Below are 18,821 nucleotides of genomic sequence, written 5' to 3'. Positions count from 1 at the left end.
TGTTTTTTTGCATGAGCTGTGTCTCAATCCACCGCATCCGCAAATGGCGGCCTTTCACATCTGCGGTGGAAGGTGGCCAAGCTACAGCGGTGTTCTTCTCATGAAAACATCCGAACGGTTTGGCCTACGTGTCACAAACACAATGGTGTTCTCCATTTTGCTCTACAACCCCCACAAGCGTCACGGGACTCTGCCAACTTCTGTCTGTAGCGTTCGAACAGTTTGGGCTACACACTAATATGACCCCTCTATGGAAAGGTGAGACTTCCACCAACACGTACGTTGGTTATTTTGCTCTAGGATGCTCACAAGACTCGTCTGAAGGTAGCCCGATAACAGTTTTAAAAAGTTAGTGCTTTGTTAAAACTAAAAAACATTGCTGATCGTACTTATATAAGGAAACTATAGGACACTTTAAAACAACATTTTGATTACATTTTGTGCTCTGTTTGTTTGTGTATGAATCTGTTAAATTATTATATGAAAATATATTTTATATTTGAGATTCTTTAAAGTAGCCACACTTTGCCTTGATGGCTTTGCACACTCTTGGCATTCTCTCAACCATCTTCATAAGTGTGAATTTGTGCTCACCTGGAATGCATTTCAATTAACAGGTGTGCCTTGTTAAAAGTGAATTTGTGGAATTTCTTTCCTTAATGCTTTTGAGCCAATTAGTTGTGTTGTGATAAAGTATGGGGGTATATACAGAAGACAGCCCTATTTGGTAAAAGACCAAGTCCATATTATGGCAAGAACAGCTCAAATAAGTAAAGAGAAACGACAGCCCATAAGGCTGTAATGTAACAAAATGTGAAAAAAAGTCAAGGGGTCTGAATACTTTCCCACAGGGTTTTTACTCACATCCAAAACGTGATTAGTTTAATAAAGTTTTGATGATTTAAGACATATTTCAAAGAGGTGTCACGAGCCAAACCCTTATCAATAGTCTTGACTACTTGAGTCCAACGCAACTGATATACTGCTTTCTCAGGAACGGGCCAAAATCCCTTCATTTGCGTGAAGAAAAGACGAAGAGGGGGGGGGGGGATTTCGGGCTGCCTTTTGAGAATTCGTAGGCGAGTGAGTAAACGCCCCACTGTCATCTGTTCTATTGGCCACCGTGCAATCATTGGAAAATAAAATGGATGACCTATGATCAAGATTATACTACCAACGGAACATTTAAAAACTGTAATATCTTATGTTTCACCGAGTTTTGACTGAACTACGACATGGATAATATAGAGCTGGCAGGATTTTCCATGCATGGGCAGGACAGAGAAGCTAGGTCTGGTAAGATGAGGGGTGGGTGGGTGTGTGGGTCTTTGTCAATAACAGCTGATGCGCAATGTCTAATATTAACCTGTCTAGGACTGGGGTTCCGCTAGCGAAATGAAACCCAGTCCTAGACAGCCAACAGCCAATGAAATTGCAGGGCGCCATATTCAATCAACAGAAATCCCATAATTCAATTTTCTCAAACATACAAGTATTAGGCACCATTTTAAAGATAAAATTCTCCTTAATCCAACCACAGTGTCCGATTTCAAAAAAGCTTTTTGGCGAAAGCAGAACATATCATTGTTAGGTCAGCAAATAGTCACAGAAAGCATACAGTGATTTTTCAAGCAAAGAGAGGAGTCACAAAAAGCAGAAATATTGATAAAATGAATCACTAACCTTTGATATTCTTCATGAGATGACACTCCCAGGACAACATTTTACACAATGCATGTATGTTCGATCACGTTCATATTTATATCTAAAAACCTCAGTTTACATTTGGCTTTGCCTCCAAAACATCCTGTGAATTTGCACAGAGCCACATCAAATCACAGAAATACTCATAATAAACATTAATAAAAGATACAAGTGTTATTCACAGATTTAAATATATACTTCTCCTTAATGCAACTGCTGTGTCAGATATTTTTTTAACTTTACGGAAAAAGCAAACCATGCAATAATCTGAGTATGGCGCTCAGACGACATACAAAACCCAAGAATATATCCGCCATGTTGGAGTCAACATAAGTCAGAAATAGCATTATAAATATTCACTTTGATGATCTTCGTCAGAATGCACTCCCAGGAATCCCAGTTCCACAATAAATGTTTGATTTGTTCCATAAAGTCCATCATTTATGTCCAAATTCCTCCTTTTGTAAGGGCGTTTAGTAAACAAATCGAAACTCACGAGGCGCGGGCAAGTCCAGCGGAAATGTCGGACGAAAATTCCCAAAAGTTATATTACTGGTCGTAGAAACAAATAAAAAACGATGTATAGAATCAATCTTTAGGATTTTTTAAATCATAAATGTTCAATAATGTCCCACCTGGAGAATTCATTTCTCTGTAGAAAAGCAATTGAACGAGAGGTAACTTTCTCATGACCGCACGTCACGAGACCGAGGATGCTGGCAGACCTCTGACTCATTACCCTCCCTTTCAGCCCCCCTTCACAGTAGAAGCCTGAAACAACGTTCTAAAGACTGTTGACATCTAGTGGAAGCCACAGGAAGTGCAAGATGACCCATATCCCACTGTATATTCAATAGGAGCAGAGTTGAAAACCTACAAACCTCAGATTTCCCACTTCCTGGTTGGATTTTTTTCTCAGGTTTTTACCTGCCATATGAGTTCTGTTATACTCACAGACATCATTCAAACAGTTTTAGAAACTTCAGAGTGTTTTCTATCCAATACTACTAATAATATGCATATATTAGCATCTGGGACTGAGTAGGAGGCAGTTTACTCTTGGCACGCTTTTCATCCAAATGTGAAAATGCTGCCCCCTATCCATAACAAGTTTTAAAGGAGTCTCGAGGTATTTCTCGCCTGAGGTAGAGTACCTTATGATAAGCTGTAGACCACACTATCTACCAAGAGCATTCTCATCTATATTATTCGTAGCCGTCTATTTACCTCCACAAACCGATGCTGGCACTAAGACCGCACTCAACCAGCTGTATAAGGCCATAAGCAAACAAGAAAATGCTCATCCAGAGGTGGCGCTCCTAGTGGCCGGGGACTTTAACCTGTTGCGACGAGCAATCCCGTATCCGGGAGCGTAATTATAGCCTCAAGCTCATTACCATAGCGCAACGTTAACTATTCGTGAAAATCGCTAATGAAATGAAATAAATATATTGGCTCACAAGCTTAGCCTTTTGTTAACAACACTGTCATCTCAGATTTTCAAAAAATGCTTTTCAACCATAGCTACACAAGCATTTGTGTAAGAGTATTGATAGCTAGCATAGCATTAAGCCTAGCATTCAGCAGGCAACATTTTCACAAAAACAAGAAAAGCATTCAAATAAAATAATTTACCTTTGAAGAACTTCGGATGTTTTCAATGAGGAGACTCTCAGTTATATAGCAAATGTTCAGTTTTTCCAAAAATATTATTTGTGTAGGAGAAATCGCTCCGTTTTGTTCATCACGTTTGGCTAAGAAAAAAATCAGAAAATTCAGTCATTACAACGGCAAACTTTTTTCCAAATTAACTCCATTAATATCGACAGAAACATGGCAAACGTTGTTTAGAATCAATCCTCAAGGTGTTTTTCACATATCTATTCGATGATAAATCACTCGTGGCAGTTTGGTTTCTCCTCTGAACAAAATGGAAAAATGCACGCACCTGGAGATTACGCAATAGTTTCGACGGAGGACACCGAGCGGACACCTGGTAGATGTAGTCTCTTATGGTCAATTTTCCAATGATATGCCTACAAATACGTCACAATGCTGCAGACACCTTGGGGAAACGACAGAAAGTGTAGGCTCATTCCTTGCGCATTCACAGCCATATAAGGAGACATTGGAACACAGCGCATTCAAAATCTGGCTCACTTCCTGTATGAAATTTCATCTTGGTTTCGCCTGTAGCATTAGTTCTGTGGCACTCACAGACAATATCTTTGCAGTTTTGGAAACGTCAGAGTGTTTTCTTTCCAAAGCTGTCAATTATATGCATAGTCGAGCATCTTTTCGTGACAAAATATCTTGTTTAAAACGGGAACGTTTTTCATCCAAAAATGAAATACTGCCCCCAGAGGTTCAAGAGGTTAATGCAGGGAAACTTACTTCTGTTTTACCTAATTTCTACCAGCATGTGCAACCAGAGGGGGAAAAAGCTCTAGACCACCTTTACTCCACACACAGAGATGCATACAAAGCTCTCTCCCGCCCTCCATTTGGCAAATCTGACCATAATTATAGCCTCCTGATTCCTGCTTACAAGCAAATACTAAAGCAGGAAGTACCAGTGACTCGCTCAATACAGATGTGGTCAGATGACGTGGATGCTACGCGAAAGGACTGTTTTGCTAGCACAGGCTGGAATATGTTCCGGGATTCATCAAAGGGCATTGAGGAGTATACCACCTCAGTCATCGGCTTCATCAATAAGTGCATTGACAACGTTGTCCCCACAGTGACTGTACGTACATATCCCAACCAGAAGCCATGGATTACAGGCAATATCCGCATCGAGCTCAAGGAGCGGGACATTTATCCAGATGCTTAAAATAAATCCTGCTCAGCCCTCCGATGAACCATCAAACAAGCAAAGCATCAATACAGGATTAAGATTGAATCCTATCACATCGGCTCTGATGCTCGTTGGATGTGACAGGGCTTGAAAACTGTTACGGACTACAAAGGGAAACCCAGCCACGAGCTGCCCAGTGATGCGAGTCTACCAGACAAGCTAAATTACTTTTATGCTCGCTTCAAGGCAAGCAACACTGAAGCATGCATGAGAGCACCAGTTGTTCTGAACGACTATGTGATAGCGCTCTCGGTAGCCGAGGTGAGCAAGACCTTTAAACAGGTCAACATTCACAAAGCCTCGGGGCCAGACGTATTACCAGAACGTGTACTCTAAGCAGACAAACTGGCAAGTGTCTTCACTGACATTTTCAACCTCTCCCTGACTGAGTCTGTAATATCTACATGTTTCAAGCAGACCACCATAGTCCCTGTGCCCAAGAACACTACGGTAACCTGCCTAAATGATTACCGCCCTGTAGCACTCACGTCAGTAGCCATGAAGTGCTTTGAAAGGCTGGTCATGGCTCATATCAACAGCATCCTCGCGGATACCCTAGACCCACTCCAATTCGTATCGGGGCACCCTGTATATAGCCCCGTTGTTATTTATTTTTTTACTCATATTTATTTGGTAAATATTTTCTTAACTCTTTCTTGAACTGCACTGTTGGTTAAGGCTTTGTAAGTAAGCATTTCACAGTAAAGTCTACACATGTTGTATTCGACACAGGTGACAGTTTGATTTGCATTGGGCAGGACAAAAACAACTGCCTTTATTGAGAGGAGGGGAGGCTATATGCTTGTTTTTTAATCGAATGAAACGAAATGGGTAAGAAACGTTATTCATACTTCGGTCTTAGTAAGCATTCAGGTAAATGGCTGAATCCTGTATTTGTGACGAAGGGTTAGATCACAGGTGTAAACAGATCTCCATTTCTAGCCATGTCAGTCAGTGTTGCATGTATTCAGGATTCCCTTTGTGTTGGAGGATCTGTTTAGAATAACCTGGCTGACTGTGTGTTAGCCACACTAACAAAGGCTGTCAGGCTCATGATGACTCATCATAAGAAGGGAATAGGCACAGAGGCAGAGCGGATAGAGTTTCCCGTTAGTTTGGTGTTAACCTTCGTACCGGTGTGTGAATATGGAAGGTTGGATGAGGTAAAGCCTGTGTGCTCATGCCTCCAATAGCAACATTTAAGTGAAGCACACGCTGCAGTGCACCATGGAAGGCTGTTGTCCCGGTAACCATAAAATTCATTGTGCTACCTGTCCTTTCCGGTCTCCCCCTCCCCTAGAAAATTCTAGAAAACAGTGCTCATTCAATTCATTCATCTGTGTGTACAAAAAAATAGAAACGAGCAAAAGATGGCAATTAAATATTTGTCAGACAATGAGGCAATTCCAGTTTCAAGGTTAAGAACTACTTCGTTTAGTTTGGAAATAGAAGAATGACATCGCCCAATGTGCTGTAAGATTCCAGTCTTTGATTGTTGTTATGCCGATTCCCTCATCTTTTGGTACCAATGAAACACTGTCTCTGCCATCAAATCTGGAATGAATTTCACATTGGGAGAAATAGGTTGCTATTGCCACAGTTTCTCATCAGGTAAAGTAAAAGCAGATAAGGCCCTCTGTGTATGATGGGGTGAGGGCACCCTGTCAATCTGCATGTTTGGCTCAATACATGTATTGTGTGTTTCCAGAGGGCTGACTGCTGAGGACCAGATCGCCCTGCTGAAATCCAGTGCCATCGAGATCATCATGCTGCGTTCCAACCAGTCCTTCAACCTAGAGGACATGTCCTGGAGCTGTGGTGGTGGTCCTGACTTCAAGTACTGCGTCAACGACGTCACCAAGGGTGAAATACATGTACACACACACACACTCTACACACTGTATGTAGACTCCCCTCCGCATGTTTAAATTTGGCTCTATACTTCAGCCTTTTGGTTTTGAGATCAAATGTTTCATTTAAAGCAACTGTGCATGAATGCCACCTTTTATTTTAGGGTATTTTCATATGTTTTACTGTTTAGAAATGGAAGCACTGTGTACAGTGCATTTGGAAAGTATTCAGACTCCACATTTTGTTAAGTTATACTTATTCTAAAATGGATTAAATAGTTTCCTCAATCTACACACACTACCAATGACAAAGCAAAAACTGGTTTTTAGAAATGTTTGCAAATGTATAATAAAAAAAATATGAAATATAACATTTACATAAGTATTCAGACCCTCTACTCAGTACTTTGTTGAAGAACCTTTGGCAGCAATGACAGCCTCCAGTCTTGTTGGGTATGACGCTACAAGCATGGCACACCTGTATTTGGGGAGTTTCTCTCATGCTTCTCTGCCTATCCTCTCAAGCTCTGTCAGGATGGATGGGGAGCGTCGCGGCACAGCTATTTTCAGTTCTCTCCAGAGATGTTCGATCAGGTTCAAGTCCGGGCTCTGGCTGGGCCACTCTAAGACATTGAGACTTGTCCCGAAGCTACTCCTGCGTTGTCTTGGCTGTGTGTTTAGGGTCGTTGTCCTCTTGGAAGGGGAACCTTTGCCCCAGTTTGTTTCTGAGCACTCTGGAGCAGGTATTCATCAAGGATCTCTCTCTACTTTACTCTGTTCATCTTTGCCTCGATCCTAACTAGTCTCCCAGTCCCTGCCGCTGAAAAACATCCCCACAGCATGATGCTGCTGCCACCACCATGCTTCACTGTAGGGCTGGTGCCAGGTTTCCTCCAGATGTGACGCTTGGCATTCAGGCCAAAGAGTTCAATCTTGGTTTCATCAGAGCAGATAATTTTGTTTCTCATGGTCAGAGTCCTTTAGGTGCCTTTTGGCAAACTCCCAGCAGGCTGTCATGTGCCTTTAACTGAAGAGTGGCTTCTGTCTGGCCGCTCAACCATAAAGGCCTGATTTTGGTGGAGTGCTGCAGAGATGGTTGTCCTTCTGGAAGATTCTCCCATGTCCACAGAGGAACTCTGGAGCTCTGTTAGAGTGACCATCGGGTTCTTGGTCACGTCCCTGACCAAGGCCCTTCTCCCCCGATTGCTCAGTTTGGCTGGGCAGCCAGCTGTAGGAAGAGTCTTGGTGGTGCCAAACTTCTTCCATTTAAGAATGATGGAGGCCACTGTGTTCTTGGGGACCTTCAATGCTGCAGAAATGTTTTGGTACCCTTACCCAGATCTGTGCTTCTACACAATCCTGTCTCTGAGCTCTATGGACAATTCCTTCAACCTCATGGCTTGGTTTTTACTCTGACATGCACTGTCAACTGTGGGATCTTATATAGACAGGTGTGTGCCTTTCCAAATCATGTCCAATCAATTGAATGTACCACAGGTGGACTCCCAAGTTGTAGAAACATCAAGGATGATCAATGGAAACAGGATGCACCTGAGCTCAATTTTGAATCTCATAGCAAATGGTCTGAATACTTTTGTAAATAAAGGTATTTCTGTTTTTTATTTTTAATACATTTGCAAACATTTCAACAAACCTCTTCGCTTTTTCATTATGGGGTATTGTGTGTATGTATGTAGATTGACGAGGAGGAAAAACATATTTTTTAACATTTTAGAATATGGCTGTAACAAAACAGAAGAATTCGTAAGTATTTGAACAAATTCACTTATAGTGTATTAAATTAGTCAAGAGTTTTAGTATTTGGTCCCATATTCATATTCATATCCATATTCACAATGATTACATCAAGCTTGTGACTCTACAAACGTGTTGAATGTATTTGCTGTTCGTTTTGGTTGTGCCCAATATAAAAATTAATGGCAAATAAGGAATTATCATTTTGGAGTCACTTTTATTGCAAATAAGAATAGAAGATGTTTCTGAATGCTTCTACATTAAAGATGCACTATACAGAAATTGCTCCACAATTTCTTTGTTGCTAAAATTCTAATAGTATAGTTTAGTGTATCATTGTACCATGTAAGCCGGTGTGAATTAAAACTGGTGTACAAACCCGAAAGAAAAAGACGCAAAAACGAAGCTTAAGAACGGGAAATAGAAATAGCGCACATAAAACAGATCTACCACTTCTTAGACTTGCTTTCGATGAGAATGACAGACAGATCTATATCACACTTTTCTAAGTTGAATTTGGTCTGGTCGCCCAAAAACTGACATTTTGCAGCTTTAATGTAGATGCTACCTTGATTAGGAATAGTTGAGCAATAAGGCCCGAGGGGGTGTGGTATATGGCCAACTCAATGCGGATGAGTGAGAATGTTAGAGGCACAAAGACCAAAGAGGCACATACCCCCTGTTATTGGTAATGGTGAGAGGTTAGCATTTTAGGGGGGAGATTATCTTTATTATTTGGGGGTATAATCATAATTATTCAAGATTCATTCATGATTATCCCTAATCATGGCAGCATCCACATTAATGTAGAAATGTTCAGAAACATCAAATTTCATTTTTCAATAAAAGTGACTCCAAAATGACACTTATTCACCATTCAGTTCCTATTGGGCAAAGCATAATACAAAGCACAACCAAAACAAACTGCAAATGCATTCAACAAGTTTGTAGAGTCACAAGCTTGATTTAGTCATTGTGTGCTTGGAATATGGGACCAAACACTACACTTTTGACTACTTTAATACACTAAGTGAATTTGTCCAAGTACTTAGTGTACCTGGAGTATCGAGACAAATGTAAACATTTTAGCTTCACTGTCCAAATAAATATGGAGGACCGTGTCAAACCACATGAGCACACACTTAACCCACTGTCGGCCCCTCCCTGTAGCGGGTCACACTCTGGACCTGTTGGAGCCACTGGTGAAGTTCCAGGTGGGCCTGAAGAAACTCAAGCTCCATGAGGAGGAACACGTGCTGCTCATGGCAATCTGCCTGCTGTCTCCAGGTATCTACCCGCTTGCTGTCATGTGTGCTTGTTAGTGTGCTTTGCATGCTTTTGTACATGTTTGTGCGCACATGTACAGCATCTGTTTGTGTGGTATTTTTGTGTGCATTCCCCTCTCTCCACCCCTCCTTTTAAGGGCCTCTCTCTCCTCCCTGTAGATCGACCTGGGGTGCAGGATCACGCTAAGATCGAGGTTCTCCAGGACCGTCTGTCAGAGGTGCTCCAGGCCTACATCAGAGTGAACCACCCAGGAGGACGGCTGCTGTACGCCAGGATGATCCAGAAGCTGGCCGACCTGCGCAGCCTCAACGAAGAGCACTCCAAGCAGTACCGCTCGCTGTCCTTCCAGCCAGAGCACAGCATGCAGCTCACCCCGCTGGTGCTGGAGGTGTTTGGGAGCGAGGTGTCATAGCAGCCCCTCTGACCCCTCCCCATGAGGGACCCCCAAGATGGCGTTAAGTTGCTGGATGGAGGGTTCAGCGATGGAAGGGTATCTGAGGGGGGATAGCCGAATGGACCTGATAGTGTCACTGTCAAAGAAGGTTTTGGGGGGTTAATTAGGGGATTATGGGTAAAGAGAGTGAGGGGCTTTGATAAGGTTGGAATTTCCCATTGATAAGAAAAAGGGAATTTCAAACAGAATGTATTTATAAATATATATACATACATACATAAGCTAATATCTATATTTAAAAAAAGGTTGTTTCGATTAAAACAAATGGATGAGTAATCTAATGTATATGATAGGATATGTAGGCCCTATTTGTGTGCATATGAATGTGTGTATGTGTTGACATGGTGTTTCAAATGTAAAAAATGTAATGCATGCATACAAGCATACACGCACAGACACACCCCGAGTAGAGTGTGAGGGGCCTTCTATTTTTGATGTTTGTATATTGAATGACCACAAGAGGGTGTTGTGCACAGGCTCTGACTGAGTGTTTAGTAGTGGGACTAACATCTGTGTTTCAGTAACAGTTAATGGATTGGTTAAAGTGCAGGCTACATGGGATATGTGTGGAAAATCTGGAAACTATTTGGATCTGTTGCCCCTTCAAATATATACATTTGCCACTCAAAAAGCTCTTGCCTTCATAAGAGGAAAGAGCAACATGTTTTTAGTTCATTTTCATTATGGATTATTGGCTAGCTAAAATAAAATGAGCTAAACTAACCTAGTAAGGTGGCTAACGGCCATGCCTCAGGGAGAAGTTAGCCGTTGCTAAATACATATGTACAGTTGAAGTCGGAAGTTTACATACACCTTAGCCAAATACATTTAACTCAGTTTTTCACAATCCCAGTAAAAAGTCCCGGTTTTAGGTCAGTTAGGATCACCACTTTATTTTAAGAATGTGAAATGTAAGAGAATGATTTCTTTCAGCTTTTATTTCTTTCATCACATTCCCAGTGGGTCAGAAGTTATACACTCAATTAGTATTTGGTAGCATTGCTTTTAAATTGTTTAACTTGGGTCAAACCTTTTTGGGTAGCTTTCTACAAACTTCCCACAATAAGTTGGGTGTATTTTGGCCCATTTCCTCCTGACAGAGCTGGTGTAACTGAGTCAGGTTTGTTGGCCTCCTGGCTCTCACACGCTTTTTCAGTTCTGCCCACACATTTTCTATAGGATTGAGGTCAGGGCTTTACGATGGCCACTCCAATACCTTGTTGTCCTTAAGCCATTTTGCCACAACTTTGGAAGTATGCTTGGGGTCATTGTCCATTTGGAAGACCCATTTGTGACCAAGCTTTAACTTCCTGACTGATGTCTTGAGATGTTGCTTCAATATATCCACATAATTTTCCATCTTCATGATGCCATCTATTTAGTGAAGTGCACCAGTCCCTCCTGCAGCAAAGCACCCCCACAACATGATGCTGCCACCCCCGTGCTTCACGGTTGGGATGGTGTTCTTCGGCTTGCAATCCTCCCCCTTTTTCTCCAAACATAACAATGGTCATTATGTCCAGACAGTTCTATTTTTGTTTCATCAGACCAGAGGACATTTCTCAAAAAGTACAATCTTTGTCCCCATGTGCAGTTGCAAACCGTAGTCTGGCTTTTTTTATGGCAGTTTTGGAGCAGTGGCTTCTTCCTTGCTGAGCGGCCTTTCAGGTTATGTCGATATAGGCCTCGTTTTACTATGGATATAGTTACTTTTGTACCTGTTTCCTCCAGCATCTTCACAAGGTCCTTTGCTGTTGTTCTGGGATTGATTTGCACTTTACGCACCAAAGTACGCCCATCTCTAGGAGACAGAACGCGTCTCCTTCCTGAGCGGTATGACGGCTGCGTGGTCCCATGGTGTTTATACTTGCGTACTATTGTTTGTACAGATGAACGTGGTACCTTCAGGCGTTTGGAAATTTCTCCCAAATATGAACCAGACTTGTGGAGGTCTACAACTTTTTTCTGAGGTCTTGGCTAATTTCTTTTGATTTTCCCATGATGTCAAGCAAAGAGGCACTGACTTTGAAGGTAGGCCTTGAAATACATCCACAGGTACACCTCCAATTGACTCAACTGATGTCAATTAGCCTATCAGAAGCTTCTAAAGCCATGACATAATTTTCTGGAATTTTCCAATCTCTTTAAAGGCATAGTCAACTTAGTGTATGTAAACTTCTGACCCACTGGAATTGTGATACTGTGAATTATAAGTAAAATAATCTGTCTGTAAACAATTGTTGGAAAAATTACTTGTCATGCACAAAGTAGATGTCCTAACAGACTTGCCAGAACTATAGTTTAACAAGAAATTAGTGGAGTGGTTGAAAAATAGTTTTAATGACTCCAACTTAAGTATGTAAACTTCCCACTTCAACTGTGTGCAAGCCTACAAAAAAAACAGTTGTCCTCTTTAGTCAAACCTGTCTGTCATGACTAGTAATTACGCAAACTTTTTAATCTAATCTGAAGATGCTTTTAACGCTAGATCAAATTCTAATCACAATGAAATACAATCACAAATTCACTCCCACCAGTTTGTTTGAGAGCCGTTTGGTTTTGCTTAGTAGGTCGAAGGGTCAGCATATCACAGTTGTGTTCTGCAGGTCTGGCTCTCCCTCTTGTGGTCATTGCCTGTAAATACCACTCATTTCTGTACATAAGGAAGAAGATGGCAAATACTAAGATAATTCAGTTGAGAAGTATGCTCTGGAGATATATGCAAAAATGAGATGGACTATTTTCTTATGTTGTACCTCTCTTTGAGGTCTCAATAAGCTTTGACAACTATATATCTATACTTGTTTTGATGCAAACTCATTACTTTGGACTGGTTTGATTTTAATCAAGATTGTTTCCTAAAATCAGCGTTCATTCAGCTGCGTCAAGACCTTCTCACATACCAAGGAGACGTTCTGACTCAACCTGCTGCTCTATAAAGCTGCTCTGTAAAGCTGCTCTGTAAAGCTACCACACCATTGGAACCAGGAAAAAGACAACAATCATGCGCTTTACTACTAACACTGCCTCAACTCAAACTGACAAGGATACAGGTCAATCAATCAGTCACCGTAGCGACGGGCATGCCTCTCTTCAACAAGCCAATCAACGCCTCTTTTTCTGCAATAGAACAGCAGCCAGCCTCGCAGGACTCTTCATAGCTTTAACGCGACCGCAGCCATTCTGGCCCAACTCGATGGTTGTAGTGCACCAAGGGCTGATGGGACTGAATTCGTGTGTAGTGGCTTTGAATATGTCACTCTGATTGATAGGTGACGTCCCTTACCTAGGAAGTGACTGACACTGAACTGATCTAGCGAGGAGCGCTTGGGGAGTTGGACTCGGGAGTGAACCCTGAGACTGTATTGCAAATTTAAAGATGAATTTTAGAATAAGAATCATAGAATACCAGTGTGCAGAGCGTATATTGATGTGTCCTCCTCCCGGCCCAAAGTGGTTTTCTCACACTGCAGCCCTTGTCCAGACCCCACTGTGTGTAAGCCAGGTCATGTGGAGACAGCTGGCTTTTTTTGAACCTATCACGTATGCATAAACCAATGTAAAGGAATGTAGGGAAGATGGGGTCAGGGGCTCTAATGGGAGGAACTCCTCCAAGAGCTATCTGCCTGCTGCCAAGCTGGCTCAGAAAGACACACCCCAAAAACTGCACCCCTCTCTCCCGACGCAGGTCAGCAACTTCACCTCGGTAGCCTTACAAAACTCTCAGTTCAACATTAAACAGATACCTCATTGAAACTGAAAACTTTCATAATAGCATAGAAGGGAACCAAACGTAACACAGTGACACACACACACACACACACATATGCATACATCCACACACACGCCATGACTTTCTCTTCGGCAACCTCTGCAGTGTTCTGTTTTTCGTCAAGTTCTTTGTTTGAAGTGAAACTGCCTAGAGAGATGCGTTGCAGACCCAGTATAGAGGGATCCCATTGTTTTCACACACAGGGTGTCGGTCTGTTTTTCTTTATCACAGCAAGACAATCATGTGTACAAGAGGCAGGCCGCAACATTTCACACAAAAAACTATGAGTCATAGTGCGTCTGACTCGATGGTTCCCGCTGCCACTGTGTCCAGTCCTGCTCAGTATTGTTATTGAGAGGAATATGTGATGCTGAGGAATGACTAATAATATGTATATCATGCAGTCACCATGGCTGATTTGAGGCAGTGTCTCTGTGATCAGTGCCTTGTCAGGTTTAACGACATGAAATAACCTGACTTGGCAGAAATGTTACATAAAGTAATAAATGTCTTGTTTCAGTGTAATATTAAGCTCTGTAAATGGTTGCAGACAGATTCCTGATAAGGCACTGCTCACAGCGGCCCAGCATTCGTTTTTGGTGGCTCTGTTGTATTCCTCTGGTGACGTGTGAAGCCAGCTGAATTCTGAATAGAGTTGCAAAATTTTTTTATTGAAAGTTCCTGGAATTTTGCAACCCTAATCCTGAATCCCAGTTAGAGTTGATTGTATACAGAGTTGTGCCGCCAGGCGCTGTGTTAACCAAAACAAACTACCTCTCCCATCCGCACATGTATTTTTGGCATGATTGTTTCATCTATTTTAACACTAATTCATTTTATTTATTCCTTTTACTTCTCAAATGCTGGATGATTTACCTCAATACATCTCAAAATAAGCCTACAGATCAAGAGGGGGCTGTCGCCACTCCACGTCTCTTAGTGTTGGGGGGGTTGAAATGGCTCCTCTTTTTATTAAGTGTCGCCTTCAATGCATTGATGCTAACAACTTGGTTTGGACAGCTTGTAGCTGGGATATTATGACATTGCTTCCTCATGCTAGAGGCCTTAGTTAGCGTCAGTTAGCAATCATACACAGTTAGTTGGTGTATAATGTAGTGTCAAGATTTATGAAAGGTTTTATGAAATGGTTATGTTGGGATCCTGTCTTGATGTTTTAGTTGTCTTTGTCTTGCGTCTTTGCCATTGCTTGCTCAGGCTGCTCTCAGCAAAGTGTTCTACTGCCCCTCTTACTCATATCTCATCGCTCTGGAATCAAGGTCTTTATTGTAAAACGCTGACGTACAGGACACGGCCCTATGGTGGCACAGTGCTTTACCAACAAAGCATGCTGTTTAAATGTTTCTGTAAAGGACTCAAGGAAGATGTGTGTGTGTGTGTGTGTATAATCATACTTTCACCCCCCTTCCTATGTCTTTTTGAAAGGCAAAGTTTTTATTTGGCTAGAGAGCGATGAGAAAAGATATGATGGAAATTGTATATCTCTGAGGAGGAAAGCCTCTTTTAGTCTGTAGTCATATTGGTCACTTTTGGAATATTTTTGTTTTGCTGTGATCATTATCTACTACCTCTTAATATGCGCTTGCTTACACACATGTCACAAACAAACACAAAACTACAATATGTGCACACACTCGGTGTCCACACTTTCACCAGCAGTTTTTGCCAATGATATACTCATGTTTCTGTCTCTGTGCTCTGACTTACGTCTGAATTCTATTACTGATGATCACTATAGCAAATCTGCAATGATGTAGGCATCGCAGGGTCATTTAACAGTTTGTCTTTTAACATTGAATGCACATTTTAGCTCCGTTACCTTGGTGTGCCTAGAACCCAGAGCCTTATTTTAGGACAATATCAGGGGTTTAATGAAACAAATTACTTTTTTTTCCCTGTTTTAAGACCTTGTTCAAGTGGCTTTTCACAACTACATTCCTTTTATTGTCAAATCAATCTTTAGTGGTTTAGAGAATAACCATTGGCTCACCCCTTCTGGGAAGCACATGTCAAATGATGATCCACCGGACGTAAATATGCTTCACTTCTTTAAAGCTATCGGGCTCTCTTTAGACAGATCCCTTAAAACATAGGTGATGCTTTAGGGACGTACGTAAGGCCAACATAACATGTATATAGACACCATGTCACACCTGACAGTTTTTATTTAATACTATAGACCATCATAGTGCAATTGCTCTGCAGAGAGGATGTGGTTCAGTATATTTGTGTGAAATATAACAAATGGCCATTCTTCCTCATATTTATGTTAAGTGCCATGCTATGCTAACGTAGTTGTTATTAGAGCCTATGTATACTTCTGCCAAATACAGTTGGTACGCTGTATGTAGCGAAAGTGTCACTGGAATGGAAGGTGTGACTGTTCTGAATCTTTACTCCTATTGGATGCCAGTAAATAGTTGTTAGCAAGCACTAGTGGTCGAGTTCTCCTTTTGTATGTTTGTTTATAATCCTAACCGCTTTCCTTGATGCGTTCTCAAAGGACAATATGTTACTATTGAGTTTATGAAGTAGCATCTGAATTGATCTTGTGAAAAAAATGCAACGTAAACTGGTAAAGTTTTGGACTAGTTGGACGTGGAATTTTGTTGACTCTGACTTCTGCTAACCATACCATTTCTCATTAGTAATCAATCATTGTAATTGATCTCAAAGTCCCAAGATAAGTACTTTTATACATGCACACCATGTAATTCTCAAGACTCAATGCTTCAAACTGTCTTTCAACATAGCCTTGTCATTGATCTAATTGATAGTATTATCATTGTCTTTGTTCAATCACCGCCCGTTCTGTATCTTTTACGTTTCTTTTATTCTTAAGTTGATCCATTGTACATTGATTTATGTGCATTGTATGTAGTATATCATGTTTTGGAAAATCACAAATAAACCGCTGTACATAATAATGCAAAGATCATGTGTATTTTCCTATTTCTCAAGAAGAAACATACTAGATTTGTTACCCTCAAGGAGGGCCTGTATAAGTCTTGAACATTTGAATTAATTTGTATACATGGCACAAAAGCTCTTGCTGTTTCTTGATACCTTCTTCACCAAAATAATTGCTCTTGTTTTGTCCCATTTGGCCAGTAGAGAGAGCTAGTCTCCTGCTTAGTCAACTTCTTTCTCTGTCAACTGGCCCACCTCCCCAGTCATTTTGGGACTAATGTGAATCATGCATATATGAATGGGTTCTAGGGATCAGCGAGAGGCCGAGTGGGGAAAACAAATGAGGGTTTTGTTTGTCAGTGCACATACGTAGTTGGTTGGTGGTTGTGATCATATGGCTTGCCTTCTGAAAGTTTAACGTGCGAGATTTGTAAGTGCAATTCAGTGTGTGGGGGTGTTTTTTAATCGCCCTTACGTTACACATTCAAATTGGGCCCCATTATTGCTGAGCAGATGCACTCACAAGGAGGAGGAGGCCAGCTGTTTGGCTTCTTTTATGAAAGTCATCCAAACAACATTAGGCCAATCTCTGCAATGTGACTATCGAGAATGACTTCGATGTACAGGAGTCTGTACTTCCTGCGAGAGGCAGAGAGATGGTTGAAGAAAAGGAGAGACAATTCTGGGATATTTCTTCTGAGATGCAAAATAGAAAATAATTCCTTAGTCTCGACTTGTCGGCATCGTAGGCTTGTGGGGTTAGGTCTCAGCACAGCGTCTGATGTGGCTGTGAGGTCCAATCCATGAGAGGCAGACTCGGCCACAGATGTCACATTTGTAGGCTGGCCCGAATGTTGTTACCTCTTTGCTTTTCTGTTGAGCTAAGGCTAGTTTCTCTTGTCTGCAGCCCTCTGCGAAGTCCCTGCTGTCAGTGGAGACGAGTGGTGGTGAGGTGGGAGGCAGCACATCTTGTTTAATTCCACCTCAGATTTTGAAGGGGTCTGAAGTGGACACGTCGAACTGGATGGTGCCTTGTTGCATGTTGGTGTGGAAGGACTGAAGTCTATGGGTTGGCAATCTCGTTTTTATGAGTGCCTTGAAAACACTAGCCAGATGCTATGCAACACAGTGTTGATTGCTAATGATCTGTGTGCGTCATGATTGCCTCATGAAGGACTCACTCGGAAGTGTTTATAAAATCACATTCCTGCGTATTGCTTAGCCAACCGCTAACAGTCAAGTTATTGATTCAGCCCCCTTCTGAGATGATTAGTCATATCCTGCTCTGCTCAGAGATTCAGATGTTCCTTCCTGGAACATCGCTGAGTATAACAGAATAAATACAGTGCATTCGGAAAGTATTCAGATCCCTTGACTTTTTCCATGTTGTTATGTTACAGCCTTATTCTAAAATGTATTAAATTGTTTTTCCCCTCATCAATTTACACACAATACCCCATAATGTCAAAGCAAAAACAGGTTTTTAGACATTTTTGCAAAAAAATGTAATCTAACCCCATTACATAAGTATTCAGACCCTTTACTCAGTACTTTGTTGAAGCACCTTTGGCAGTGATTACAGCCTCCAGTCTTCTTGGGTATGACGCTACAAGCTTGTATCCTGAGCTGTCTGGGGCAGGTTTTCATCAAGGATCTTTCTGTACTTTGCTCCATACATCTTTCCCCCATCCTGACTAGTTTCCCAGTCCCTGCCGCTGAAAAACATCCCCACAGCATGATGCTGCTGCCACCACCATGCTTCACTGTAGGGCTGGTGCCAGGTTTCCTCCAGATGTGACGCTTGGTATTCAGGCCAAAGAGTTCAATCTTGGTTTCATCAGAACAGAGAATCTTGTTTCTCATGGTGAGTCCTTTTTATGTGCCTTGTGGCAAACTCCAAGCAGGCTGTCATGTGCCTTTAACTTAGGAGTGGCTTCTGTCTGGTCACTCTGCCATAAAGGCCTGTTTGGTGGAGTGCTGCAGAAATGGTTCTCCTTCTGGAATGTTCTCCCATGTCCACAGAGGAATTCTGGAGCTCTGTCAGAGTGACCATCGGGTTCTTGGTCACCTCTCTGACCAAAGCCCTTCTCCGATTGCTCAGTTTGGCCCGACAGCCAGCTCTAAGAAGAGTCTTGGTGGTTCCAAACTTCTTCCATTTAAGTATGATGGAGGCCAATGTGTTCTTGAGGAGCTTCAATGCTGCAGACATTT

The 18,821-nt window shown here is 41.7% G+C and overlaps 1 protein-coding gene across 4 annotated transcripts in view; it reads left to right on the top strand.

Moving 5' to 3' along the window:
• Positions 1–16,633, top strand: part of LOC139416602 (vitamin D3 receptor A) — an 88,547-nt gene extending 71,914 nt beyond the window's left edge. For 3 of the 4 annotated variants that reach the window (XM_071165467.1, XM_071165465.1, XM_071165466.1), the window contains 3 exons: positions 6,273–6,427; positions 9,340–9,456; positions 9,615–16,627. In XM_071165467.1, the coding sequence (XP_071021568.1) occupies positions 6,273–6,427; positions 9,340–9,456; positions 9,615–9,868 (526 nt within the window). In that variant the 3' untranslated portion in view covers positions 9,869–16,627. Of the gene's footprint in view, positions 1–6,272; positions 6,428–9,339; positions 9,457–9,614 lie in introns of all 4 variants that reach the window. The other variant, XM_071165468.1, reaches the window with a different exon arrangement.
• The last annotated feature ends 2,188 nt before the right edge of the window (positions 16,634–18,821 follow it).

The sequence above is a fragment of the Oncorhynchus clarkii genome, chromosome 9, assembly GCF_045791955.1.
Source record: "Oncorhynchus clarkii lewisi isolate Uvic-CL-2024 chromosome 9, UVic_Ocla_1.0, whole genome shotgun sequence".
NCBI classification, from domain to species: Eukaryota; Metazoa; Chordata; class Actinopteri; order Salmoniformes; family Salmonidae; genus Oncorhynchus; species Oncorhynchus clarkii.
Note: the sequence above shows the minus strand (reverse complement) of the source record. Positions and strands in the feature narration are given on the sequence as shown.